Below are 27,507 nucleotides of genomic sequence, written 5' to 3' on the forward strand. Positions count from 1 at the left end.
GTATTCATTATTTTTTCACCACACCCAGTGCTCCATGCAATCCGTACCCTCTCTAATACCCACCACCTGGTACCCCAACCTCCCACACCCCCCGCCACTTCAAACCCCTCAGATTGTTTTTCAGAGTCCATAGTCTCTCGTGATTCACCTCCCCTTCCAATTTACCCCAACTCCCTTCTCCTCTCTAACACCCCTTGTCCTCCATGCTATTTGTTATGCTCCACAAATAAGTGAAACCATATGATAATTGACTCTCTCTGCTTGACTTATTTCACTCAGCATAATCTCTTCCAGTCCCGTCCATGTTGCTACAAAAGTTGGGTATTCATCCTTTCTGATGGAGGCATAATACTCCATAGTGTATATGGACCACATCTTCCTTATCCATTCGTCCGTTGAAGGGCATCTTGGTTCTTTCCATAGTTGGGCGACCGTGGCCATTGCTGCTATAAACATTGGGGTACAGATGGCCCTTCTTTTCACATCTGTATCCTTGGGGTAAATACCCAGGAGAGCAATTGCAGGGTCATAGGGAAGCTCCCAGAAACCAGGAGCACCAGTGTCCCAGGTAGGATAACTATGTGGTCAGGTCCCAGGGAGTAGAAGGGCTTACTTCTCACTATATATCGTTTCGTACCTTAGGATTTTTTATTGCATAGCTGTTAAAAAATAGTGAAAACACGTGAACCCTGATCTTAGTAGCTTTCAATTTAAAATATATTACATAACTGACAATGTACGCATGCCACAAATCTTTCCATTCCTCAAGATCCTTAGCCTCCAAATTTCTAATGACATATGAAAATAAAGCAAGAAAGGCTTCTTATCATTTTCAGTAGGCACCTGCAGCCTTACCTTAAATATGATGACAATGGGAATATCTTCTGACAACGTATTATGCCTCAAATAAAATCGTCCCTGTTTCACAGCCATATTGGTTCTGCTTTTTTTCTCATGGGTGGAGCTACAAGGAAACACAAGTTGGTTAAACTGTGTCCCCACTTGGTTTCAAACCAGTAGCATGCAGCAGCAATGATCATCGATCAGTAAGACTCAGTCATCAGTAATGACAGGAAGCTCCTTCCTAACAGCTGCCTTTTGAAGATGCGTAACTCCTTTCCAAGCTTTCCTGCCATTTCCATGAATATTTAAAAACACTACACGTTTCTATAGCTTTGAGAATAGGGTGGAGTTTTGTGGGTGAGGAAGTGACAAATTTATTTTGACCCTACTTCACCTTGGTTCCACCTGAACTGCTGATTCAGTGTGAGGTACATTCGTGATCAATTTTATACATTTCAAAAAAAAAAAAAAAAACCTCAGAAGAATCTATACCACAATGAAAAAATGATGAAGAAATGAATTTATACTCGAGTGTTTAAATTAATAATCCAATAAAACATATTCACACTCTTACTATACAGTGAAGCTAAAAGAAACTACGGAATCTCCTTTCATTGGTATCTCATCAGCTACCAATTACCTAATTGATTTAAAAACATTTCCAAGTGTAATCGGCTACAACAAGAACACACACTACTCACCCGCTAGGCACCATTAACACTACGTGACACACTCATATTAGCTCTGATCTCCTACATACTATGCTTACTCGGAAGGACTGTCTCCAAATCACACATGAGGAAACCACTGCTTAGAGATCTGTAACTTCCCATCCAAGTGCCTCATAACTACCGAACAATAACTCTGGGATTTAGATCCCGATTCCCTGGCTCCAAAAGCTGTAGACAGTAGGAACACCTGGGTCATAGAATTATTAGCTCTGGGTCCAAATGCTGGCCACCTCTTCTGACCAGTAGGACCTTGAGCCCAAGGCCTGTTACTCAGGAGTGAAAGAGAAATAACACCACTTATCTTGGAGGGTTGAGGTGACAAATACAGCAACTGTTACACTGCCTAGCGCCTAGTGACTGCTCAGTAAATGGCCATTATTGTTAGCTGTCCCCATCCCCTCGGCTAATCAGAAAGGAAAATTAAAGAAGTCTGAGTTGTACAGTTTATTACAGGTCGTCGGAGGACAAACAACCCTACTGAATACTGACATATTGATTATTCTATGACTGCTTCCTTCCCAGAACGTTTGAATTTACAAATTTCAAATTACATATGATAATAAATCAGAGAAAAGTTACAGCAGACAAGAGATGCTGCTGGAGAAAAATGAGTACACTATGAAGAGGCCAGTCAAGAAAACTAACAATAAGATGTAAGTCCATGACAGAATTCATTAAATATTAAGTAAAAAATAATCTCTGGTCATAACAATGTAGAAATACATTATGCAACATGGTCAAAGCCTAAAAACAAACATGAATAAGAAAAGGAGTGGTTTCATATTTCTTTTTTCAACATTCCTTTACTACAACAAAATCCAACTTGAATAAAACAGCTAGTAGCCTTTCAACCAATGTTTCACACTTTCATCGCTAAAAATTTTAAATCAATACTCCATGTTTCCAGAGTTACACAATAAACTGAATCATTAAACAGACCAATATTTTGCTGCTTCTTATAGAAGTAACAGGCTATCTCTGTACTGAAACACAGTCATCCGATATTAATGGAATTATCAGCATTTCTTAGCAACATCCCTGCTTTCCGTACCTGGTAACTGAAGCACCAACCGCCCCTTTCCTGTCGGCCTCCACGATGATCCTGTTCTTAGACAGCTGCTCTTGGATAAGAATAACTTTCTCTACCCCCTTGACAATGAAGTAGCCACCTGCCCAAAGGAAGCAAGAAAAGGTTCACGTCCTGTTCTGAGAGTGTGACTGAGGAGCCACAGTGATCTCCTGATTCAGAGACCCCCTCCTCCACTGCTCCACGGTGCTGACCAACACTCAGAAGCATTTGCTGATGCTGTTGTATGAACGATGACAGTGTCAGCACGTGACTTTAGACAAAAAAGCCACTAGAAAATAAACTTCTTGAGGACAGGGACCAGATTTTACTGGTTGTACATATGACCAGCGCCAGACATTCACAAGAGGCAAATGGAAAAAATATGTTAAATAAATTAGTCTTCAAATTTCTTAAGCAAAGAGATAACCAACAATCTTCAATATAAACTCAAAATTGCCCTAAGTTTTCTAATAAATCAGGGACAATAGTAGACTAAGATTAGGTTTCCTAAGTATTCCATATTGAACCAAATCCTTAAACATTATCATATGTCCTTTCTTTGCACACAATTCAAAATAAGATAAAGTGAGGCTTCATTTTACTTTTAGAATATAAACAAGAACAAGCAATATATTTGACTTATGTAACATTCTGTTATAGTTTAAAAAAGTCATGTCCTTTGTTAACCTCTTTCCAAGACCTGCTGTGATTTTATATCAATGCAACTTTAGAGGAATAGATGAAAACCACTAGAGGAAACAGTACACCTTTTAGAAATATAGACTAAAAGAATAAAGTTGGAGCCAAATTTCTGGATGTTCCGAAAATATTTTTAGTTTTTTTTCTTAGAGAGCATGCAGGTGTGAGCCAGCTGGGTGCTGACAGAAGTGGGGAGGGAGAGAGAGAGAGAGAGAATCTTAATCAGTCTCTGTGCTCAGGGCAGAACCCACGCAGACCTTAATCTCATCCCCCAGAGATCATAACCCAAGCAGAAGCCGAAATCAAGAGTCCGAGGCCTAATGGGCTGCGCCACCCAGGAGCCCCATGGTTTGTGGACAGTATTATCCAAGTTCATTATAAAGCAGAAAGGCTGGTATAGTTTTTGAGAATTAAAGCAACAGCAACAGCAAAAGAAAGGCCCAGAAAGGGTAAGAGGTGGGGGGTGAAAATCTAAGGAATCACACATACCTGGATCTAAAGGACATTCGTTCAGTTTGGCAAATTCTGCTGGTGTCTTCCCCGTGAGAACGCAGTTTGAACTACGCAGCATTATGGGCATTCTATGGAAAAACAAAAGAAAATATCACATAAAGATGGTCACTGGCAGAAGAGGTGAAAAGAGGCACCATGCTCTGTACACATCACCAAGGGATCTGCATTCCTCTTGGACATTTCAGAAAAGGCAGACGAGCGGCCGTTACATGAGAGCCGAGTAAAACGAAGCACTTCCCTAGGCTTGCTGCTCTTATAGTCCGGAGAATAAAAATTCAAGAGTTTAGTTTCCTTAAACTTTGCAGACAGACTTTGGTACTAGTCAGAAATGGCAACTCTCCACCCATGGTAAGCAAAGGGACGGCCATTCGTCACGTAGAAATACCACAATGAACAAAGTGTGAGGAACAAGAGCCTACCAAGACACTTGCCCACAATTTTAAGAACGAAGCAAAACTTCTACATGTGAAAAATATTAATTTAAAAATCTATGAATAAGCTGAATAACAGATTTGCCCCTGCAGACAAAATTACTGAGCTGTAAAAGAGAGCTGAAGAAATTACTGGGAATGTATTTCAGAAAGACAAAGAGAAGGAATGTATAACCAAGTTTAAGAGGCAAGGAAAGACAGAGCGAAAAAGTCTCATAGACAGCTCATCAGATTCTAGATGGAAAAAATACACACAATGGGCAAGGAGTCTTATTCAAAGAGATGGCGGCCGTGGACTTTCAGAAATGTAGGCAAGCCATGAACCCACACAATCATATCTACACAGAATAAATAAAAAGAAAGCCACACCAAAGCACACCATAGTCAATATACAGTCATCGAAGACAAAGAGAAGATTTAAAACCCAGAGAGAACAGGCCGCTTACCGAACAGGGAGGGATGACTGGACAACAGGGCCCACCTGCAATGAAGGCGGGGTTGGGGGTGTACAAAGTGTGGAGGGAGAGTCCCTGGCACCTTATTGGTGTTCTGTTAACGGCATCATGCAGAATGAGGTCCATGTGAGGAGCTCTTTGGACAAAACCAAATATCCGGAGTTTTAAACAAATAGTGTCTAAAGTTGATGTACCAAGAAGTAGAGGTACATACACAGCATTTAAAGATATGGATGCACTAAAATCACCGGAATAAGAGACATGGTCACGAGATGGGAGAAAGACTGGGGTGAGGAAACAGGGAAGCCTCTTCTTTGTATCGAGTCCTCTCATGTACTATTTGATTTGTTACCAAGTAGGACTATTACTTGAATTAAATGGAAATCTTCTTCCTTAAACAAAAAAAAAAAAACCAAATCCACCAAACCCCAAACCCAAAAGCCACAGCCTTCCATGAGGCCATGTATACTGTGGCTGGTGCACGGTCCATGCAAGCAGTCAGACCCACAGGCGGTCGCCCGCACCAGTGCAGTGAATGCGTCACCTCTCCCAGAGTCTGGCACGCGGCAGGTACTCACCAAACACTGGCTATGTGCACGCCTTCCCCGCCTCCTCCTAACCAGGATGTAAGCCCTTTAAATGGCACCAGTGTTCCTGAGCCTGCCTCTCCAGTCTGCCCTTCACAATATTCAACCTGGGAAATTACTTATGATCCAAGATTAAATGGGCATGACGAGAAAGAAGGAAGGTCTTGACACTGAAAACCAGTCCCGCTAAAATGAAGATTAAGGGCGCGTGGGTGGCTCAGTGGGTTAAGCCGCTGCCTTCGGCTCAGGTCATGATCTCAGGGTCCTGGGATCGAGTCCCGCATCGGGTTCTCTGCTCCGCGGGGAGCCTGCTTCCTCCTCTCTCTCTCTCTGCCTGCCTCTCTGCCTACTTGTGATCTCTCTGTGTCAAATGAATAAATAAAATCTTTAAAAAAATAATAAAATAAAATAATAAAAAAATGAAGATTAATATTCTGATATCCCAACTCACTTTCCTCACTGAGGAGAGAAGACAGGGACAATACACACAGCCCCTCCTTTAGGAGACTACAGAGGAGGATCTGCTAAACCTGTGTGTTTCCACGTTACTCTGGACCTCACCATCACAGCACCTGCCTGATGGTCCCACAGTTACTCAAGCCTGCCTTCCCCAGCAGCTGGCGATGAAGACAGCCAACAGGAGTTCTAAGTATCTCTGTTGACCCGAACCCCCAACACAGTGCAGGACAAGTGACAGGCAACTGGTGCGTATTTACCGAACCAAAGGGTATTTATTAAGCTCTGCAGAAGGAGGAGAAACACTTGGGTGGGAATTGTTCGCACTGAGTTTAAAGTCCAACCCTGTTATCGGATACACAGTGCTGTGAGTTTTGTCCATTTCTACAGGCAAGTGGGTCCATTTTCCTTATGAGGGAAAGCAGAATACAACAATGCTAGCTGATATGATCTATCATTTCCAAACCTGCTTCAGGTAAATAAATAATTTCTCCCTCAAATACCCGCTATATTGGAAACAATTCGACTTTCCAAAAAAATGCAAACTCAAACACACATGAATCCACCAAGAAGACTAGCCCAGGAGAGTTCACTGAAATGAACCTAATGCTTCCCTAACAGCCGGGATTTCGGGAGGAGATGGAATCGTTCTCCTCAGCTCTACAGAAAGGTTTCACGATGAAAGCCCCGCCAACCCAGCCATGCGCTGCCCACTGCTCAGAGCGCTCTGCTGGGCCGATCACGGGTCCCCAGAAAGACTCCCATGAAGTAGGCACCGTTTCCCACATCTACTGGGTGAGGAAATGGGGCAAAGGGAACTGCAGGACTTGCTCAAGGTCACCCCGCAGGGCTAGAACGCAGGCGGTGTGGCTCCAGCTCGGACACCGTCTCTCACCTGCCGATGGGTAAGGCGTTCCGGATGATCCTCTGGCTGCCGCGGGTGTACTCGATATCCACGGTGATGGGCGCGGAGTATGTCATGTCCCGCAAACGGCACTGAAAGACAACCAGACTGTCACTGCTCCTCCTCGCTGGGAAAGAAAGGGTCCTGAGGCCTCCAAGAGCTCTGTTTCCGGTACGAGTAGTACAGTCCACACTGACCTGTGCTATTCCAGGTGCTGCTGTGAGGGCACCGGGAGTGATGACCCTGCCTTCTCCGGGAGGGGAATGACACCAGCCACTGATCTAGACACCACCCTCCCACCCCCCCGGCATCTCTGCCCCTGCCGGCCCAGAGATGACCCAGTAACTCTAGTACTGACTGGCTTCCCGCCATCTGATGCCATCCACGGTCGGCTCCCCACTTTGAAGCAATTTGATTACTTTCCATGGACCCAGTTTTCAAGGAACAGCCTATGTGGTTACCTCACACTGGAAAAGTTAACAACACAACCAGTGTAATACCCAAAGTATACACATGCACAAACTAAAAAATTTAAACTACACTTCCTCTTACTCTCCAAATAAACTAACTCTATCATAAAATTCCTTAACAAGCAGTATCGTAGAACACAAATCATCCAACACATCCTATTAACAATTTCTGCATCGTCTGGGGAACTTTAGAAACTACTGGTGTGTGCTATTGACAAGGCGATGTGTCACTAAATGATGCCCCTACCTGAGCCATGACCAGACATGGCAAACCTTACCAAGATCGTGATGACCTCCCTGTTTTACCGATGGTTGTCAGTTGGCCTGTACTCTCAAAAAAATAATTTCTCTGAACATCAACCATGTAATTCGCAGTACTGAATCCTCTCTCTGCCTCCAACTAAACCAAAGACAGATTTAAACTGTCTCTTTCCCAGTGCGTGGGATCTTTAAATATTAGATAGCTCTATTAATGATGACCAAAAATGGCTTATTTTATATTTACTTAGATTGAGCCTCTGTCTTCAGGCCACACCAAAGGCGACATGGCCCGGGGGCTCGGAGTGCACGCCTTGCTGCCTGTGCTCCAACCCCAGCTCCCCCACTTAAGTTCTGAATAACCTTCTGTGCCTGGTCTCATCGTATGTAAAGAGGGAATGACAATAATTTTAATTCCTAAGAGTATAAATATATATTTTTAGAATAGTGCCTGGTACAGAGTATTATACAGAGAGTATCTCATTTTTATTAAAAACAACAACAATGTAATGCCCATAAGTGGGCAAATATTTGTGTGTTTTAATAAACTCCTCTCCTTCAAATGGAAATGAAATATGACAGATGTAAACACGGGAATCCTTTCCATAGGTCCCAAACTATCCCATGAGCTCGGTCTGTCCCCCCCACCCCCAGCCTCCCTGTCCTCATGGGACTGGGGCTGTGCTGGGGATTGGCAGCACCAACACTCCGCCACCCCTGCTGTGGGTCCCGACCGCCCACCCACCTGCTCTCCCGCTCTCGCCATCTCCCCAAGGATCAAAACCCCTCCAAGAAATCTTCGTGCTCTCGCTCCCTCCCCACCTGCAGTAACACCCATGTGTTTTCTCCAACATCAGGAAGAATGATTAGGACAACTGTGGCCTCCGGCTTCCTGAACTACTTCAAACTGCTTTGTCGTCTCTCTACTCTACACTTGGTAATATAATTCAGAAGATGACGTGGAAATTGCTTATTGGCTGCCTAGTTCCTACAAAATTAGAAAACCCCAGCAAAATGGAACAGGAAGTGGGGAAAACTAAAGGGGTGTCCATGCTTTCTAACATTCCAAACCTCACCACTTCCTACTCAACACAACTTCCCTTCTCACGCCTACCTCACCCTTCCAGGCATTCCAATGTGCAACCCCTGGTGTCCGTTTCACGTGCTCTATCTCTCCACAGTGTATGAACTCCCTGAGGAAGGAGAGGGTCTCATTCCTTTTCTATCTCTCAATGCTGAGGCACAAAATAAATGTCCAACTGACACTCGATGCTCGGTGAGAAAATAACATCGACATATACCTGTGTGAAATGTCCACACAGGTATATGTGTTATCGTATGTATATGTTATCGTATTTCACGATAACATTGCTCAGACAACAACCCTAACATTCTAACAACTTACTTATTGTTTAGTAAAGGCTCCTCTGCCACCTTCCCTGATTGCTTAACATTTTATTTTTTTATTATTATTATTTTTTTTTTTTTTTTTTTTTATTTTTATTTGGCAGGCAGAGCTCACAAGTAGGCAGAGAGGCAGGCAGAGAGAGGAAGGGAAGCAGGCTTCTTGCTGAGCAGAGAGCCCGACGTGGGGCTTGATCCCAGGACCCTGAGATCATGACCTGAGTGGAAGGTAGAGGCTTTAACCCACTGAGCCACCCAGGCACCCCCGATTATTTTTTATTTTTTATAAACATATATTTTTATCCCTAGGGGTACAGGTCTGTGAATCACCAGGTTTACACACTTCACAGCACTCACCAAAGCACATACCCTCCCCAATGTCCATAACCCCACCCCCGTTCTCCCAAACCCCCTCTCCCCAGCAACCCTCAGTTTGTTTTGTGAGATTAAGAGTCACTTATGGTTTGTCTCCCTCCCAATCCCATTAGTTTTACATTAACAAAAACTACATAAATCTACAAAAATCATTTTTTTCCCTAAAATTCCAATTATGGGCAGTAATTAATTTCAAATAATTTATGGACACTAATCAATTCCAAATTATGGACAGTAAGTGGAAGAATTTCCAGAGGAATCCAGAAAGTTTTAAAAGCCAATTAATGGGCCTGTTCTACAATCTTTTGCCTGCAGCTCTGCTAAAATGCTGGAATTCGAATTTTCCTCGCATCCCTCTCCTCTAACAGACTCGGAGCCCCTGCCCTTGGTCTCCTCTGCCGGACACGATGCCTGCTGACCCTCAGAAAACGTGCTCGGCAACTCTGCAAATGCACAGCACACGGTCCTCCGCACAAGTGGCCGGCTGGGGCAGGGGCGAGGGGAGCGCTGCTCAAAGGCTCAGAGGCAGGGACGCAGAAAGCACAGTTATGTAACAGTGCACGCTAACTAGGATCCAGTGACGAACTAAATTGTGCTGAATTGTTTCCGAATACAGTATTATATAAATGCTAATTTATTTTGGCTATCTTTGTCTCATAGAAGGTATTTTTTTCCCTGTTTTTAAATCATTTTAAGAGCATATATTAGGGGCACAGACTCTGAGCTAAGGCAAACAAATTCAGTTACGGTAAGGTAGGTAATTACCTCATGAGGGGATACTGGTCTGGTCACATTGAAGCTTTCTTCAACATCAGGAAGCCCCACATAGATATTAAGATACCTGAAAAGCAGATTATTCCATGACCAATTACACCTTTCAAAGAACATATAAACAAACAAGCTATTTCCCTCCCCAATACAAGGATTATACTTCGACACATACTTACCTTGCTAAGAATGACAAGCAAATTAAAAATTATAATTTGATATCCTCTTGATGTAATAGTACACACAGTTCTACAAAGGAGGGTAACTACTATCAAACTTTTAAAAGAAATTATTATAAATCTCTTTTTAAAAATATTGGAAAGACAGCTCTCAAAAGATAGTATTTAATGAAAAGAGCTATTATTTATGTAAGAAAGAAAAGGTTGTAAGGGCAGAAAAATAGAGGTCTTACCGTCCAATAAACCCAATTAAACCCATCATGTTGAAAAGACTGAGTCAAAAATTCAGGCTAACCTACCAACCTACCTAACCTACCAACCCTCAGAGCTTAGCCTGGCCTACCTTAAATGTACTCAGAATAATTACATGAGCTTATAGTTGGGGGAAATCATTTAACACAGAGCCTATTTGAAAATGAAGTGTTAAATACCTCACGTAGTTCACTGAAAACAGAAAGTGAAAAACAGAATGACAGTGTGTCGGTGGTCAACCCTCCTGACTGTGGGGCTGGCTCGGAGCTGTGACCATGCTGCCCAGCATCACAAGAGGATTGTACTGCATATTGCTAGCCTGGGAAACGATCAAAATTCAAAATCCGAGGCAGTTTCTACCGAATGTGTCTAGCCTTCACACCATCGTAAAGTTGAAAAATTGTTAAGTTGAACCACTGTAAATCAGGGACCATCTGTGTGTGCTCGTTACGGTAAACGGAACAGGAAGAAAGCAGAAACTAAGGAGACTGGTCACCCACTGGGGGTCCCTGACGACAGGGTGGAAAGAACTGGGACAGGAGTGACAATTCCCTGAAAATACCTTTTCCTATAGGTCTAACTCTTACAATCATGTTTCACACACTCAAAAAGCAAATGCATAATTAAAATTATGGATGCAGACGGGGATCCAAAATGGAATACAAATGCCACAGATTTACAAATGAATAATGTAACTGAACCAGGGAGGTGGGAAAGGGAGCGAGTCTGATTAGCTTTGGAAGGTATTTTGCTTGGATACCATAGACATAAAGACAAAAAAGCAATATATAGATATTGCACTCTTATTAGTAAATTCTATTCTCACAGAAGTATCAATCAGCAATCCTGAAACCAGATCTAGTCTAGGACTGAATAAATAGGTAAAATAGTGTGAATGATGAGAGCCAGGTTTAGGAACAGAACTTACAAATAAGAGGTCAGTGACAGTGAGTCCCATGGAGCTGAACTGAAATAAGAGCTATCAGTGTGCTGGGTTTTTTACACATAAGAAGACAGGATATGGAAATACTGATGTATACATGCATGTGAGTGATTTACACACACACACACTTTCTTGCTCTGTCTACCAAGGTTTTATTATCCCTATCTTGGTTTTTAAACACCATCCAGAAAAGGAGGCTAGGGCTCCCCGGGGGAATGGTCGATTCCAGGCTGACACAAGGAAAACACCAGATCAACCACATCTCATGACGCCACAAAGCAAATCAGTGCTTGAAAATTACATGGGGTGTGCTGAAAGGACACAGCGTTCAACCTGAGATGCTGTGAGCAGTGAAGTGGTACTACTGATCGTGAGCCACAGATTAAAATACACAGGAATCGGGATCAGTCTAAATAAAACTAAGGAGATAAATAGGGGCGCCTGGGTGGCTCAGTCATTAAGCCTCTGCCTTCGGATCATGGCTCAGGTCATGATCCCAGGGTCTTGGGATCGAGCCCCTCACTGGACTTCCTGCTCTACAGAGAGCCTGCTTCTCCCTCTCCCACTCCCCCTGCTCATGTTCCCTCTCTCGCTGTGTCTCTCTCTGTCAAATAAATGAATAAAATCTTTAAAAAAAGAGAGAGATAAACAAAGGGAAGAAAAAGTTCTTTCTTCCAATGGAATACCAGTACTAACGTGCAGGGAATGATGGCAGCAGAGCCTCACCACCAGGCAAACACACAGCAGTAATTGTTATAAGAACCATCCTTGACGTAAAATTAGTGGGTAAGCTCTTTGCGTTGTATCACAGGATCTCCCCATAAGATACTTACTACAAATGGAAAAATAGTAAATTCACAGTGGACAAGCCTGCATATACCACCTTAATCAAGTGAACAAAAACCACCTACAATAGAATATACTGATCTCTGGACCCCCGATACGATGCAGGGAAGATAGCACAAAACATTCCTTCTGTGCCAAAAATGCACAAGCCAACTGAACCATGAGCAAACACCACACAAACCCAAACCGAAGGACCTCCTACCAAACAATGAATCAGGATGCTTCAGAAGTGTCAAGGTGAGAAGAGACCAAGAAAGTAAGAGGAACTGGGACAGGCTGGCGGAGGCTAAAGAGACAGGAGAACTAATCACCACATCGAGCTCTGGACTGAATCCTGGGCCAGAAAAAAGACATGAGCGGGAAAGCTTGAAACAAGAGGTGCGGAGTAGCTGGCAGCATCCTGTCAGCGCTGCCTGCCTGAGTCTGCTAATCCTGGTTTGGTTTTGTAAGATGCTAACATGAGCACAGGCTGGCCGAACGGTAATAGGAACTCTTCGTACGTACTATTTTGGTAATTTTTCTCTAAGTTTAAAATTGTTCGAAAAAATGTTTAAACCTAATAGCTTCAGTACTTCTCAAGCATAACTCTAGTTGTTATCGTTAGTTTACCCATTAAAAATCGAGTACTTTTCTTAGGAACCAAGTAAAGACAGTTATTTTAATGAGAGTTTTGGTAACAACCACGTTCACTCTACAAAACACGAGACGTGACCAAAGCAGCAAGGCAACAGTAGCTGATTCCTTACTTCAGGTACCACATGGGATCGGCATCGCTCGTGACTTTTTCGTTGGCTTTCATTATCTTCTTTATCTGCAGGGGAAAGAGCACCATTAGGAACATCTCTGGCTTCCGTCAATTCTTGTCTCTACATTTTTTTTTAAGTAGGCTCCATGCCCAACGTGGGGCGGAAACTCAACGACCCCGAGATCGAGTTGCCTGTTGTACCAACTGAGCCCGCCCGGCACCCTCTCTCTGTTTCCAGGCCCTGCTGCTTACCTCCACGTTAATGAAATAGTTGAATGAGTCTATATGCTGTTTCACAAGGCCCTTCACCTAAACAGACAAAAAATAGAAAGTAGATTAGAAACAACACAGCATAGTATGTTAGAGACTCTAACCCCAGGGGGCCTTCAGATTTTTCTCTAAAGTTTTGAGAAAAAAAACCCAGAAGTGTCACTTAGTAGAACTTTACATTTATGTGTCCTCATTCTATTTCTCCTCCCTTCCTAATGTACCCTCAAAGTTTCTTCCCTGAGAATCAATCTGACCCTTGGAATGCAAGATAGGGGTATTCGAACATACCTAATGACTTCCCATATGCTAACAAATGGGGCAAGATTTTCTCCGCATATTTTCAATTTACAAAAAATCCAAGAAACAAAATACAGCAATTGAGCATCATTTCTTCAGCCCTCAAAAATGCCGGCTTTCTTTTCTGTCTTCCCCTATCCGAGCAATTTTGAAACTCAGATCTCTTATAGAAGACCAAGGGGGAAAAAAATAAGGATCTTTATTAAGAAAATTGAAAATAACTGCATTTGAAATTGAAAGGCAGGTGAAACTCAAGGAACCTAAGAGCAGAACAGCCAGCAGAGACTTCCGTTTCATCTCTGAAGCCAGAGACAACCCTGCAGAGAGTGCGGTGTGCTATGGAAAACACTGAGACAATAACACACACTCCAAAGTGTGAAAATTTATGTATGTGTTCCTTTTTTTTTAATATTAATATTCAGGGCACCTGGGTGGCTCAGTGGGTTAAGCTGCTGCCTTCAGCTCAGGTCATGATCTCAGGGTCCTGGGATCGAGTCCCGCACTGGGCTCTCTGCTCAGCAGGGAGCCTGCTTGCCTCTGTCTCTCTCTCTCTCTCTCTGCCTACTTGTGATCTCTCTGTCTGTCAAATAAATAAATAAAATCTTTTAAAAAAATATTAATATTCAAGCACAATGGGTTCAGCCCTGCTAGAACATGACTAACACATAATCAGAGCCTTTGCTTTAATTACACTTCCTTGTTGGGATCTCACCGGCTTAGAAAGCAACCATCCCATTTAGATGCAGTCCTAAATACTGGGGGAAAAAATTCATTCGAATATACTGATCTGATGTCTGCCTTCCTCTAGTTTCCAGCCGGAGGACTGAACTGTCCTTCTGGAGAGGAAGGCCTGCTCCCAGTCTGTGTATTTACAACTGTCCTTCCTGTTGTCACGTCCAGGATGACCTATTCAACTCTGTCTCACATGCATGCCTTCCGGACCCTTCCTTCAGCAGCAGATGGCCTGCTCCTGGGCGTCTTCCAGTTGGTCCATGTTCCTCCTAATATGGGCACCCTGAACTCACTGACAAGGTTCTCGACAGTCTGACGGCACAGAGTGGGGCTACTGCCTCCCTCATTCTGGATACCACACCACCACTATTATTAAAAAAAACCAAAAAACAAAAAAACCAAGGCCACGTTACTGATTCATCAACTAAAACTCAAAAGGTACTGTCTATCTTCACAAAACGATGCTATTAAGTCAAGCACACCCAATCTGACATTTGTTAGAAACCAAGGACAGGGATTCACCTTTGTCCCGCTCCTCACTGTTGTCATCCCAGCCTAAGAACGGAGTCTGATTCTGTTGGCCAACAGAGCTGGCAGCCTTATAAGCTTTGTATTTCTGTCTTCAGTTATGTTTTAGAATATTTGTATCTTTGTTTTTGGACAAATATATTTCAAGGTGGTCTGAGTAAAGGAGAATCCCAACTTTGAGTGAATGAATGAATGAATGAATGGAAAAACCAGTCTTATGTCTCTACTGAATTCTCACTCTCTTCTTAGACTGTGTGCCATCAGTTGTCTCCTCTTTTTTGAATCATAAATCCCACCCTTTCTCCTCTGCTCATATACACTTCCTTAAAAAAAAAAAGTTTTAACAAAAAAATTTTTTTTCTCTTCCCTTGACCTTATTACCATTTTATTTTATTCTTGGTCACTCTTCTTAAACCTCTTTAACAGCTTCCTATCGGTGTTAGAAGAAAAGCCAACATCCTTAACGTGGCTTTCAAATCTGACCAACATTCAGGCCCTGACAGCCTCCCCAGAACTCCCCCACCAGCACTCTCCCTGCCTACAACACAGAACTAAGTCAGATAAGACTGTACTCATTTCTCAAGTCTCCATGCTTTCATTTAGCGTGCTTTCAACATCCGTCCACGTTGCGGTATGTATCAGCACTTGATTTCTTCTTATTCCCAAATAATAATCCACTGCAGAACCACGGAATGGATATCCCACATTTTATTTAACCATCTGTCAGCTGATGGCCAGTTGGGTTGTTTTTACTTTTTGGCTATTATGAACATGTGTGTACAAGTTTTGTGCAGACAGGTGTTTTTCACTTCTCTTGAGTAAGTGGGAGCAGAATCCCTGGATTATATGGTTAACTCTGTTTAACCATCTAGGAACTGCCAGGCTGCTATGCAAAGCAGCTGCAACATTTCACATTCCTGCCAGTAGGGTTCCAGTTTCCCCACATCCTCAACACAATTATTACCTTTCTTTTTGATTACCACCATCCTGCTGGTGTCAAGTGACTGATCACTGTGGTACCCCCTACGTCTGGGCATAAACTCTTTAAAAGTGAACTGAAGCCGTCCACTAACCAGACATTCAGCAGTTCCTGTGACTACCCACTTGTCCATTCCAGCCACACAGACTAGTCACCGTTCCTTACAGACGCCGTGGAGGTGCCCCTTGACTGCTTTTATCATGGAACGCTCTCCGCATTAGACCCTTCCGCCTACTTAAATCCTGTCCTACTGAGATGGGGTTTATGTGACACCTTGCCTGGGAGACCTTCTCCGACCACCTGTAGCATCTCTTCTGCCAAGCCCACTCTGGTGCTGTGTATACTACACCTCATCTCTAGAATCCGATGACTGCTCCCCCAACCAGCACCTTACAGACAGTCAGGGAAACTGCCGTATAATTCCCTGTTATTTCTAAAATACAACAAATTACAGAGTTAAGCAAAGTAAAAAATTATTAGTTGGTGATAAACACTTAATCCTTAAGAAGGATGAATTTAACTTTTTTCATTTGAAAAATAACCAACTATTATTAAATGTTAAACAATTACCTTTAAAAATGCTGGAAGCAGCCTCCATTTTTCCTGCAAACCAAAACAACAAGGTGTATCAGCACTCTGTGCCAGCAACAGCGGTTTTACAAGAAGTCATTTTAATATGCCAAAAATGACTTACTTTATCACAGAAAGCAGAAGAAAATAAATAAAAATGAAAACAACAATTTTAAAATGGTAACCACTTTTATGGAAATCCCAGATGTGTGTATGTGCGTGCAAATAACCACACACACACATATACCACCTATTTCTTTTTTTAAAAATTGAAAACAAATTTTTTATTAACATATAATGTATTATCAGCCAGGAGTACAGGTCTGTGAATCACCAGGTTTACACACTTCACAGCATTCACATAGCACATACCCTCCCTAATGTCCATAATCCCACCACTCTCTCCCTACCCCCCTCCCTGGCAACCCTCAGTTTGTTTTGTGAGATTGAGTCTCTTATGGTTTGTCTCTCTCCCAATCCCATTTTGTTTCATTTATTCTTTTCCTACTCCCCAAACCCCCCACGTTGCATCTCCACTTCCTCATAGCAGGGAGATCATATGATAGTTGTCTTTCTCTGACTTACTTCGCTAAGCATAATACCCTCTAGTTCCATCCACGTCATCGCAAATGGCAAGATTTCATTCTTTTGATGGCTGCATAGTATTCCACTGTATGTATACCACCTCTTCTTTATCCATTCATCTGCTGATGGACATCTAGGTTCTTTCCATAGTTTGGCTATTGTGGACATTGCTGCTATAAACATTCGGGTGCACATGCCCCTTCGGATCACTACATTTGTATCTTTAGGGTAAATACCCAGTAGTGCAATTGCTGGGTCATGCCACCTATTTTTTAAATAGAATATGCTTTAATCTTCTGATGATTCAAGGCTCCAAGCACTCCTCACACATTGTTTTACTGTCACGACACCTGGGAAAGCTGGGTTTGCCAGTCTGAGACAGGGAATGTTAGTTTCAGAGCCCTGGGAAGCTGGATGTCTTGCCCTACAAAGAGCTCTGTCTCCCTCCCATTCTTTCTCAGCTAGCGTCTGGTCACAACTCCTCGGCATACACGAGGTTCGTGTCCCACATCAGATACCTGCATACTCATGCACTGCTCGAGGTTTTAGTCCTGCTCTTTATACCTTCCTGAGGTGGTACACGACTGAGATGACAAGTCTCTTTTTATGTATCTACTCTGCTAGTGGGAACGCTCACAAATGGTGAGAAACAAGTCTTTGAAGGTAAGGATACCCAGTTTCTGAGTAAGGGTCTAAGGACCACAGGGGACCCGGCAGCAGCTATATAAACTGTGACTTCCACTCTTGAGTGACGTAAGAAGCATCAGAAGGTTCTGAACAAAAGAGTAATGTGATGTTGACTCATCTGAACTGCATCACTCTAGCTGCTAGGTTGAGAACAGACAAGTTTAGCAGAGAGAGGACTCTGGAGTTTACTGAAATACTCCAGGCCAATGGTTACCAGTACAGATAGGGAGAAATTATAGTTAAAAGACACAGTCAAGGGGAGCCTGGGTGGTTCAGTGGGTTAGGCCACTGCTTTCGGCTCGGGTCGTGATCTCAGGGTTCTGGGATCGAGCCCCGCATCGGGCTCTCTGCTCAGCGGGGAGCCTGCTTCCTCCTCTCTCTCTGACTGCCTCTCTGCCTGCTTGTCATCTCTCTCTGTCAAATAAATAAATAAAATCTTAAAAAAATAATAAAAATAAAAAATAAAAAGACACAGTCAAAGCCAATAGGACTTGACCACGGATTAGACAGAGACTCTGAAAGGAGTCAGGACCTGCACCCCAGAGTTGCTACTTATGGAGAGGAGGAGGCAGGGACACTGCTGGGCAGCAGGGTTAGGTATGGAGAGGCTAGCTGGAATTTGGCCGGGAGCACATGCAGTTTGACAAATCCATTAGAAAGTCAGGGGGAGATGTCAAAGAGACAACAAATAGGGGTCTGGAGCTTGGGAAGAGAGTGGCCTAAAAATAAAAATTAGGGAGAGGCCTACAGATGGAGGACAGTTAAAGTCCCATAATGGCGGAGATCACCGAAGGAGTGTGGATGGGCAAGAGTTCGATGCAGTGCACAAACACTCCGACACGTCGAGAGGAGCAGCGGAAAGCGGATCCAGCAAGGGGAGTGACAGGAGTGGTCAGGGAGAGAAGCAAAAACCTGGAAAGAGTAAAACAGAGAGGTGGGTGCAGGGTGGATGTGGGGTACACATATACCTGTATCTTCCTCTCAGTGTTGCTGTGGCCCTGAAACTGCTCTTAAAAAAGTAAGTCTACTAAAAAAGAAGGAGTCAGGCAAAACTAATCTATGATGATAGAAATTGAGTAAGTTCGAAAGGTTTCGTAAGGGAACTTTCTGGGGTGAGGGAAATGTTTTAGATCTTATATTGAATGGCAGTTATTTGGGTACATCTAACTGTCAAAATAAATGTAACTGAACACTTCATATCTGTGCATTTTTACTTTATGTAAATGTACAAAGAGGAATGAGAGAAAAATCCAGAAGGAACTTTGTGAGGAGAGAATACCGCAGGGCAGAATGGGGAAGGAAGTGGGAATGGTGGGAAAAGAGGCTGAAGAAGTCACTAGTGGCCAAATCAAGAGCCTTATAAATATGGTTAAGATGTTAGATTTTGCTCTACTATCACTGGACAGAGATTGAAAAATTTAATCAAGGGAGCAACATGATCATAGTTGTGTATTTAAACGATGGTAAAATAAAACTGATGGCTCTGGCTACAGAGCAGAGAACAGGTTGGGGGTGAGACAAGTCAGCAGCCTAGGAAGTAAGAGAGGCCATTCGTTCCAACTTGGAGAATAGCAGAAGTTTCAGATTTGAAGGTATTTAGTAGGCAGGATCCTAAGATTTGATGGTGGATTGGACACAGAGGGCCAGGAAGAGGAATTGTTATTCCCGATTCAGAAGCTTGGGACTGTGCTTCTGGTTCCTTCACAACTGTGCAAATTCAAGCAAGGTATATACAAATCCTTCAGGCTTATCCCTCAGGTCTTCAGAGAAGTAGCTGGTCTGCAGTTAAGGATTAAAACTAACTTCCGACTGCCAGAGTCCAAAATCCTGATCAGCCACTTAACATCGTTTTGACACTGGATTAACTACCTAACTTCTCTGGGCCTCAAAAATCTTCATTGGCAAAATGTGGTGAAAACAGTACTTATTTCAGAAAATTAAATAATGCAATGCACCTTAGGCTTAAACAGCCTGACACATGGCAAAAGGTCAGCAAATGCTGGGTCTTAACTTTGAAAGAGTTAAAAAAAAAAAAAAATCCAGTATTGCCCAATGATCGCTGTACCGCACTCAGGGATTAAGTCCCGCGGACTAATCATAATGGACCTCACTAATTTGCCAAATGCTTATAAAGAATTATTCTTATGATCCAATCGATTCAAAGATCATGTCACTCTCCTGCTTGAACCCTTCAACAGCATCTCCTCGCTCCTTCGGAGGTCTATGAAGATCAAAACCGTCCACAGTCGGGACCCTCACCCACCCCTTTCTCTGTTCCTCCCTCTAGCACTACAGGGTTGCAGTTCCTGGAAAACATCAGACGGTCGGGCGGTCTCACCTACCGCGGTGCAACTACCTGAAAGCTCTCCCTGGACCATTTCTGCACTTGCCCCCTTTCATGCCCATTAGAGATCGGGGCCAGAGGGGTTCTGCGGGCCTTTCAAGAAAGTACACATTATGTCCACAGCTGAACTTCATTCCTCGTTAGGGAGGGACACTTCTGCCTGATGAAAGGTATGGAGCTACTCCCCCAAAATACAGATTTTTTTTTTTTCCTCCCAAAAATAAGGAGTCAATGTTCAGGGCGCTTAAAATACTCCTGAAGCCCAAACTTGAGCTCCGGGTAAAAGGATCACTAGCCCGGATCCGGAGGATGCGGACCTCACGAAAGCGTCCGCTCCAGCCCGCGGGGATGCATTACAGGCCCCTCTACCGGCGCGAGGGCCAGTCCTGCCCCGAGGCACACGAACGCTGAAGTAGCCGCCAGCCCCGAGCAGCCGGCGCGCCGGGCTCTTCCGCCCGCACAGCGCCCGCACAGCGTTCCTCCAAGCTCGACCCCTCCACGTGCACGTGGCACCCCGCTCCGGAAGAGACCGGCTCCGGCGCCGCGAGCATGCGCAAAGCTGCCCCCCCGCCCCTCACCCCGCCGCCAGAGCTCTCCGGGCAACGCCTCCTGCCGACGCTCCCGGCCCCTTCCGCTCCCGGCCCGCTGGCCTCACCTCTACAGTGGGAATGGGCGCAGCCAGCTGCTCCGGGGTCAGGTTCCCAAACTCTTCAGCAAGCACGTCCATGCTGCGCTGCTCACGCCGACGGTAGAAACCAGGAGAATCCCCACGCCCGCTCTCGCTGCCCCCCAGGAAACTGCAGCGCCGGTCAAGAGCGGTGCGCCGAGGCCTAAAGGGTCCCTGCCGCGCGGGTTAATTGATGGTGTGACCGAAACGTTCCGCCCGCTCCCGGCCCGAACCTGCGGTAGAACCCGGATGTGGTTTAGGCAAAACTGGGAAACTGCGCCCCCTGCTGTCGCTTGGTGGTCTCTGCCGGCTAATCTTCACCCCCGGACAGGTTTAGTGCCGATGATGCCAAGTGAGACTAGTAGAGCGTACTGGTTGTAATTTTTACAATAATTCAAGGAAAAGGGCAAACGGAGAATTTGCGCAACTCGAGCCACCGAGGCAGAGGATTCGTTTAATCCAACCGAAAACTACACACTGTAGAGTATGGAAGAATAGGAAACAAATGCTTAGTAGCAGGGGATTGGTTTAAAAAACTACGGTACCTGTGTGTCATGGAATATTATGCAACCATCAAAATGACCTAAAGTGGGGAGGGATCAACTCGTTAGAGAATAGAGCAGGACAGGGCAGTAATTAAGACTATGTTATAGTCTCAAGGGACTGGGAAAAGATCCAGGAATAAATACCAGGATGTAGAGAAATTTAGTATGAAAATATGATATTTTGAATCAAGCAAAGATGGGTTATCCAATAAATGATATTGGAACATGTGATTAGCCATTTAGAAAAAAAATTAAGTAAATCCTATATGGTTTAGGTATTTAGATGTTAAAACCTTAAAAGGAAATGAAAGATTGAGATTGTGAACATCTTCAAGGACAGCAGCACAGAAATCCTGAAGGGAAGTATTCATAGATTTGGTAATATAATTGTAACCATAGTTTTATGATTCCATGAAAATGCAGAATTTTCTGAATAAATTTTTTTAAAAGATTTTATTTATTTACTTGGGAGAGAGAAAGAGCGAGCACAGTGAGGCAGAGAGAGAAGCAGACTCCCCACTGAGCAAGGAGCCTGACATTGGGGCTCCATTCCAGGACCCTGGGATCATGACCTGAGCCACACAGGCACCCTTTCTGAACAGATTTTTAAAATTCACTGTGAATAGAGTTCTTTAAAAACACAAGTTGTTAGAAGACAAAGAAAATGTTGGATTGGTAGCCCTAATTTAGAATGAACTCATACAGATCAATAGGAAAAACTCCCACTGGAATAAAACAGGATAAAAGATACCAAAATCGTTTAACTGGTACACAGTCTCCTTTTGGGAAGTTGCAAAAATTGTGGAACTGGGCAGTGGTAAGGATGCACAATGGTGTGAATATATTAAGGCCACTGAAACTACACACTCCAAATGGTTATAGTAGTACATTTTCTGCATATTTTGCTATAGTATTTTATGAAAATTTGTAAATATACATCTGCCATTTTCTCATAATGAATGTATAATCCTTGCCCACAGTTAAATTTCTGAATTAAACTGAAATGCACTGAAATTTACCTAAAATAGCTAATTAAAAGAGGAATCTTAACTCTGTCCTTGAAGATCTTACAGTTTACTTAAAGAGACACATATGCTCTTGTATCATCCTTGTGAATTACTGGAGAGCAGCCTATTTAGAATCTAGCCTAGAAGGGACCATGAGGTGATTCTTGGATGGCAGAGTTCTCAAGTTTGACTCGGATCTTTTGGCTCATTGCTCCAAAGTCCTCTTGGCTTTGCACGCTCAAGCTCAAAGTGGTTCTCCAGTTTTAGAATCTGAATCACCTAGAAAGCTTGGTGAAACAACCTCAATTTTAATATTAGGCAGGTTTGAACTGGGGGCCTGCAAATCTGTATTTAAATAAGTTCCCAGGTGATGCCCATGTTGCTGGCCCTGTGATCACACTTTGGGAATCACTGTCCAACGTAGGACATATCTCTGGATACCATGACCTGTTTACGCATCTATCTCTTCTTCAGACTGGGAGCTCCTGGAACAGGAACCATTTTGTTTGTCTTTGCATTCCCAGGTTCTAACCCACTGTTTGTTCCTGAATAAATTTTTGTTGAATAAATAATTTGAAAGAAAGTAATGCAATGAGTATTAATAAATTTGATATCTCATGTTTTTTAAAAAAACTTGGTTTCTTGTTTTGAGGTTTTTTTGTTTTTTTGTTGTTTTTGTTTTTTGGGTTTTTTTAGTTTTTCTTGAAAAGAGATGGATCAGGTAGCAGGGGGCCCAGAATCCTGCATGGCAACAGTTAGCTGACGCTGAGTAGTGTCAGGGCCCTTAGACCACAGCTGCCACTATCTTTGAAAGCCTTCCCTTGTTACACCTGTCTCCCCTCCCCCCACCCCCACCTCTCAGGTATTGGAGCACCAAGACTCACGGTTTGAGTAGAAGGCTGGGCACATTTTCAGAAGGGAAATCTTGGAGGGAAAAACGTCTGATATCTTGGAGTACAATGCCGTCACTCACGTACACGGTATTGCAATAACCAGATGAGAAAGTGACTGATGCCATGGAGAAGTGGGTGGGGGAAATATGGGCAAAAGAAAGAGAAAAACAGAGGTATCCAAGCTAGACTTCCATTTACTGAGCATTTGCCCTCTGCCAGGCATTGAAATAACCTCTTTGTGTGCACTCCCTGATGTAATGATCAACCACCAGGAGGTAAGTATGATTATCTCCACTTGACAGGTAAAGGGATTAAGGTTCATAGGGATTAAGAAATTTGCCAAGCAGAGCTGGAATTTAAATCCATAATTACCTGACCCCAGAGCTCATGCTTTCAGCCACTCCAGCATAATACCACACTGAGTGGATGGGGTGGTAGAAGACATTTCAAGCAGAGAAAAACAGTGCGAGCAATGACACAAGAGCTCTACACAGTACCGCATGCTGACAGTTGAGTGTGGTTCTCCATGGGACTTGTCTATATGGAAGTGTCTATTGATGACACTAGACAGCTCCATTGGAGCTGGGCCATTATTGGCCTTTATGCCATGTTAAAGAAATAAGACCTTACTCTGAGCATCTTCAACATGAAGACACTAGAAACAAAAGGATTTCCTCTCTTCTTCAAAGACTTGGTGCATCCAGAGTGGGAGAAAACATATGTGATCCTGATTTCTAAACCTGAATAAATTCACAATAGAACTAACAAAGACTAGAACAATGTTGGGGAAAGAAGATGGGCTCTTACGGGCAAAGAGGGAGTCCATGAAGCCTCTCATTTCACAAGCAGCAAGGTGAGGCTGAACACGGATAGAAGCCTCTACTGTAATCTGAGAACAGCCTGCATTTTGAGCAAGGGTGGGTAGTCCAAAAACCTCTTGCTGCTCGACATGCCCACAAGCCACCTGCTCTGAAAAGCCTTGTGTTGTGTCATGAGATCTGACCATACTGTGAGAACTGATAAGGGCCAGGAATCTGTCAAAGACAGCCAGGTAGGGGGGCCAAGGTGGCTTGTCGGGCATGAGACCCCCCTACCCAATGCAGGAGAGCGGGAGAGAGGAGTGTGCATACTGACCAATGGCAATCAGACCCAATCATTTCTCTCTGGGATGTTAGTAAGAGGTACCAGAAGGGAGCACAGCCACAGAAAGAAGCAGAGAAGTACAATGCCAGGAAAACATTTGGTAACATCATGACAGTGAGAAATTCTTTTGATTGGATGACCTTAGTAAGCCAATGTAGCAAGTAGTTTAAGAGCACACTTTCCAGGGTTAGACTTTTTGGGTTGGGAGACACTCACAAGCCCTGTGACCTTGGACAACCTCCTTGGCCAGTCTGAGTTTCATTTTGCCTATATGGAAATAGTGATAAAGCCTGCCTCTTGGGGCATTGTACAGTTACAGGAGATGGAGTGTATGAAGTATTCCTTGTCGTATGGTAAGCGGCTTAGTGGTTATTAGTATTGTTTGTTTTTATTATTTATCATTGTTATTTTATTATATTCCTGAAAGATAAAAGAATTATATTCAAGTTCTCTATCAATCCTGCCAGTGCAACTACTGAAGACAGATTCCTGGGTTTTCTTCTTTATAAAGTCTTGCAATAAACCCCTCAGTCCCTTTCCTTTGAAATCTGAAAGAGACTAACATAGTAAGCTTAGAAACAAGAAAGAGGAAGCTTCACCCCAAAAATAGAGAACAAGAGGACACAAGTCAATAATACAAACGTACTTTCTAAAAGATTAAATCATCAGTGGTTACTAGACACAATTGGAACATGTTGGGTTTGTCACTTTGCTTTACAGTTGTCACCAAGGACAATTACTGCTGCCTTCTGCATACCCTTGAGTTTCTCTGCCAATGACAATACTGGGCTTAACGAACCATGGTCCTGATGGGATATGACCATTTCTGTTCTGATGGATTTAAGTACTTGACCATCACAGCTCTCAGTACTAAAACTTCCTGAAGCTTGAAAGAGATTTAGGACTAATAAATTACAGTTATTTTAATGTATTCTGACTACACTATGCTTTAGAGTTTGCAGATGATTTTGAATACATTATCTCATTTGATTTTCACAGCATCTCTGTGAGGTAGAGCAGGAAACAGAGGCTCAAGGAAATTAAAGAAACTGGCTTGAGTTCATAGGGCTATTAAGTAGCGGAAGCGAATTCAAACTTAGGTCTTGTTAACTGTCAGCCCCACACTACTTTCACCAAATAATGAGTGGAAAATTTTGGGACTTAACACCCCCAGAGGTGGAACAGGCAGAACTTTAGGTTTAAGAAGGGCTCCAGTTAGAAATAAAAATATGTTGCACAACAGGTGGCCCGTTCCATGGCCTCGGCTTACTTCGCCAACCAGACAGAGCACTCTCTACTCTTTTTCCTGGATCAGGCTTTAAAATCCTCTCAACAGTGCTCTGGAGAACTGCTGGTCAAAGATCAGAGCAGGCACATGGCTTTAAACCTGTTTTCAGGAAAAGGAGTTTCACAGGGCTTATTTAAGGAAGCTGGAAGGACCCAAGGTAGAGATGGCTAATACTTACCCATATAAACTTACCAAATCAGCCTCTTCCTCCTCAGCACACTGTCCTGCCTTCCTTGCAGCTAGATGAGGCCATATGATTTGAGTTCTGGCCAGTGAACCATGAGTGGAAGTAGGCAACACTTTTCTTCCCTATCTTCTGAGGGAATGGAGATGTTGGAGAGCTAAGGGGACAGCAGTCACAGGATAGATGGAAGTTGGGCTTCTGAAGGACTGAATGGAATAGCACCTTCCCCTGAGCCCACCAAACTACCCCCTGCTTTGAACTATAATTTGAGAAATGTGGGTCTGTGAGGCCACTGAGATGTGGAGCTATTTGCTCAACAGCTCATCTACATGCACCAGTAAAGGCTGACTTCACATGCTTATGACCTTCCTTGAATTATGGTGTTATTGTCAGAGGCAATGCTAGATTGGGTGGGCTCACACATGTTTTACATTCAAATTTTAAGGACCTCATAAATGTACATGATGGTGGATTTTTTTTTTTTTCTCTGTCTGTTCTTCAACAAACCTTGTCCATTTGGAAGACATCTCTAGCTGGGTGACCTTGATGGGACCATGGGAGTCTAAGGGTCAGCTACTTCCTCATTCCATCCCCTGCAAATAAGAGCTTGGGCTTTTGGCCTAGATTCTTCTGCTTGTTGACACCTGGGACTTTAAATCTTGAACAAATGAGGCAAAGAAACAAGGACAGTCAAGAAATCAATCTCTGGGGCACCTGGGTGGCTCAGTGGGTTAAGCCACTGCCTTCGGCTCAGGTCATGATCTCAGGGTCCTGGGATCGAGTCCCGCATGGGGCTCTCTGCTCAGCGGGGAGCCTGCTTCCTCCTCTCTCTCTCTGCCTGCCTCTCTGCCTACTTGTAATCTCTCTCTGTCAAATAAATAAATAAATCTTAAAAAAAAAAAAAAAAAGAAATCAATCTCTGAAGCCATAGACTGAATCCAGCTTGGCTAGAGTCCTGCAGCTTGCATTGCCCTGGTTCCTATCCATTTTCTAAGCCTGATTCTCCAGATTAAGAAGATTCTGTGAGGTACTTAATAGCTATGCAATAATCTCCCTTTATGCTTCAGTTGGATTGGGTCCATTTCTCTTCCTTATACCATGTGTTCATATACTTCCATATACTATGGGAGTGCATGTATGTGTACACACTCCACACAGAGGAATATTCCAGCACCAACAGCAAGTGTTCTTTGCTGGGGTAATCTTGCCAAAACATAATTTCCAGATATGTAATTTCCAAAACATAACCCTCTCATGTTTCAAAAGATTCAGATTCTTTATCTATTTCAGGACAAGACCCATAAATTTTAGCATAACATTCCAGAACCTTTTTACCTCTCTCATTTCGCTTCCCCTCACTTTTACTTTTCTACTAGGTGCTGGTCCTTGGCTTGCCATTTCTCCACACCACTGTACTCACCATGCACTTGGTCTATCGTGTCTTCCCCCTTCTTAGCCCTTGGCTACTCCTGCCTATCCCTCCTGTTGTAGCTCAAGAATGATCTCCATGAAATAGAATTTGATGGTATTACCTCTAGAACTACGTGTACTTGTTTTATGCCCTGTACTATACTTTGCTGTGATTGTTTACAAGTTTGTCCTTCTTACTAGGTTATAAGCTTCTTGAGGACAGTGTCTGTCTAGTCACTGTATATCACAAAATGTAGGATACCTCTGGGGGTACAGTATATGCTTAATAGGTATTTGTTGACTGACTGACTAAGTGAGTGACCACGACCTAATCTCTTTAAGGCTCTGACAATCACCAGAAGAATCATTCTAGAGCAACTGAAATAAAGACTGTACAATATCCCAGCCCCAAGTTACCCAATGGTGGTTTGAAAACAAAGAGACACTGGC

General features: G+C 43.4%; 1 protein-coding gene across 1 annotated transcript in view; it reads right to left on the reverse strand.

The window, feature by feature from the left end:
- Positions 1–20,647, reverse strand: part of POLR3B (RNA polymerase III subunit B) — a 105,082-nt gene extending 84,435 nt beyond the window's left edge. The window contains exons 1-9 of the mRNA XM_032346510.1: positions 20,576–20,647; positions 16,305–16,337; positions 13,181–13,237; positions 12,930–12,994; positions 9,961–10,036; positions 6,680–6,780; positions 3,832–3,923; positions 2,626–2,743; positions 856–964 (exon numbers count right to left, since the gene is read on the reverse strand). Of these exons, the coding sequence (XP_032202401.1) occupies positions 856–964; positions 2,626–2,743; positions 3,832–3,923; positions 6,680–6,780; positions 9,961–10,036; positions 12,930–12,994; positions 13,181–13,237; positions 16,305–16,337; positions 20,576–20,647 (723 nt within the window). The remainder of the gene's footprint in view (positions 1–855; positions 965–2,625; positions 2,744–3,831; positions 3,924–6,679; positions 6,781–9,960; positions 10,037–12,929; positions 12,995–13,180; positions 13,238–16,304; positions 16,338–20,575) is intronic.
- Positions 20,648–27,507: the final 6,860 nt, after the last annotated feature.

This window comes from Mustela erminea, chromosome 6 (assembly GCF_009829155.1).
Source record: "Mustela erminea isolate mMusErm1 chromosome 6, mMusErm1.Pri, whole genome shotgun sequence".
Taxonomy (NCBI): Eukaryota; Metazoa; Chordata; class Mammalia; order Carnivora; family Mustelidae; genus Mustela; species Mustela erminea.